At 53.6% G+C, this 2103-nt stretch overlaps 1 protein-coding gene across 1 annotated transcript in view; it reads right to left on the bottom strand.

Annotated features, from left to right (window-relative positions):
• The window catches only part of LOC105525906 (putative SEC14-like protein 6), a gene marked incomplete at its 3' end in the record, with an annotated part of 26914 nt that extends 26560 nt beyond the window's left edge, over nt 1-354 (bottom strand). Inside the window, 1 exon segment of the mRNA XM_011961700.1 lies at nt 235-354. Coding sequence (XP_011817090.1) covers nt 235-354 — 120 coding nt within the window.
• Nucleotides 355-2103: the final 1749 nt, after the last annotated feature.

Below are 2103 nucleotides of genomic sequence, written 5' to 3'. Positions count from 1 at the left end.
AAAAAAAAAAAAAGAAGAAAGAAAATTTCAAATAACCTATGTGGCTTGCATTTATGGTGGCGTGGTATTTCTATTGGCTAGTGCTGGTGTAGCCTCTGGCTGCCAAGTCCCTCACGGTTGGGAAGAGACCCAGAGCTGGAGAGTTCAAAAGAACCTCAGGGACCTTGAGTCCTGCCCCCCACCATGGCAGAAGGAGAAACTGAGGCTGGTGTAGGAGTCTCTCCCTTCACTCACCTGGGCCAGCGACTTCTCCTGCGATGGGCTCAGGTCTGCGATGGGCTGCCCATGAGTGGGTCCAGGCTCTGCTCTGTGGCTCCCTCCAGGTGGCCTGCCTTTTGCCCCGCTGGCAGCCATGCCCACATTTATCACTGCCCAGAAATCCCACTCCTTCCTGTCAGCCCTAGGGCAACTGGTGGGGCTCATTTCCTTACTAGGTGCCTCAGGCACGGAGCCCTGGACTCAGCCTGCCCTGGGTTCACATCCTTACTTGCAAAATCAGGACAGCGACGTTTCCTGGGAGTGTTGATGTGGGCATGTTGAAATTGACACCACCTGATTTCATGCACATGGGGGTAGCAGTTCATCCTGCCTCTCAGTCCCCTACCCTCTACTCCTGTGGTCCCTTCAGATGCCTCCTTGAGCCAAGACAAGTCATCTCTCATCCCCAACAGAGACCCAGAAGTCACTGTCATGCTTTCACTCTCATCCCAGGCTTCATCTACCACCTGACATGTTCAGAGCAACTGCCCATGATTCATCCCAGCTGTTAGGGCACATGGCTTCAGGATTGAGGATGAGACTTCCCAGGCCCAGACCCAAACAGGTGGATGTGCAATCCTGAGCTGGGCCACACCTGGCCTGGGAGCCAGGATGAGAGGTGAGGAGGGACTCCTGGCTATATCTGCCCCCACCACCCACTGGACAAGCAGAAAGCCAGAGCCCAAGATGAGGACACATGAGATCACATGGTGTGCATGGGACCTGGAACACAGTAGGTATTTGTAGTAGTCTGGGTTGCCCTGAGACAAGGAGATCAGGGCAAGTTTATTAGAGATGTGTCCTGAGAAAGACAAATAGGGAAGTGTGGAAACAAGACAGAGAACGGAAGGCAGCGGTATAGGACTAGTTATCAAGGAAGTACAGAAGAACTCAATCTCAGTGGGGACTTCTGGGAGACAGCAGGGAACCTGCCCATCAGCGTTTCCTTGCCTGAATGGGGAGGGAACTGGGGTATTTATACAGCAACTCAGGACAGTCTTCAGTTGAGGGTTGCCCCAGGGGCTGTCAATTCTGCTGGCACTTCTGGCCTGCTGTGCACACAATTCAGAAGGCTGGAGAGCGTCCTTAGGCAGAGAAACACAGGTTCTGCAGCTGGGGAGTAGTGAGGCTGAGGTGATATAGGCAGGCATCGCCAGCTTCAGCTCTAAACGGAGACCATTTGCTGGGCTCCATGTCAAGTTCTAGTCCAAAGGCTTCATGTGCTCCTTGAGCCCCAGACTATTGCTCCCTACCTGACAGAGCCTGGAAGAGGGAAGCATCATGCCTGGGGCCATGCAGCCATGGAGTGACAATCAGGACTATCTGGACCTGGTGCTTACTCAGGACATTGTATCCCCCACGGCTGGCTCCTGGCAGAGGCATGCACATAGGTGGCCTTTCTAAGTCCCAGGAGAGTCCCCCTAGCCCTGGAAGAGGGTAATGAGCAGATCTGCCTCTTTTGCAGGGTGGGGCCTCCCCAGTACCCAACACACCTCAGGCTGGAGCTTGAGCCATAAGGGGTAAAGTCAGGAACTCTCCCCTACTCTCGTCTCCTCCCCCTGGATCCCTGCTCCCAGCACCTCTGGCCCATCTTCTTCTTCGTTTTCTTTTCTTTTTATTTTTGAAACAGAGTCTTCTTGCTCTGTCGCCTAAGCTGGAGAGCAGTGGCTCACTGCAACCTCCTCCTCCCAGGTTCAAGCTATTCTCCTGTCTCAGCCTCCCGAGTAACTGGAATCACAGGCGCACGCCACCACACATGGCTAATTTTTGTATTTTTAGTAGAGACAGGGTTTCACCTTGTTGGCCAGGCTGGTCTTGAACTCCTGACCTCAAGAGATCTGCCCA

This window comes from Colobus angolensis, unplaced genomic scaffold (genome assembly GCF_000951035.1).
Source record: "Colobus angolensis palliatus isolate OR3802 unplaced genomic scaffold, Cang.pa_1.0 Scaffold565, whole genome shotgun sequence".
Taxonomy (NCBI): Eukaryota; Metazoa; Chordata; class Mammalia; order Primates; family Cercopithecidae; genus Colobus; species Colobus angolensis.
This window is presented reverse-complemented; position numbering and strand designations above follow the sequence as displayed.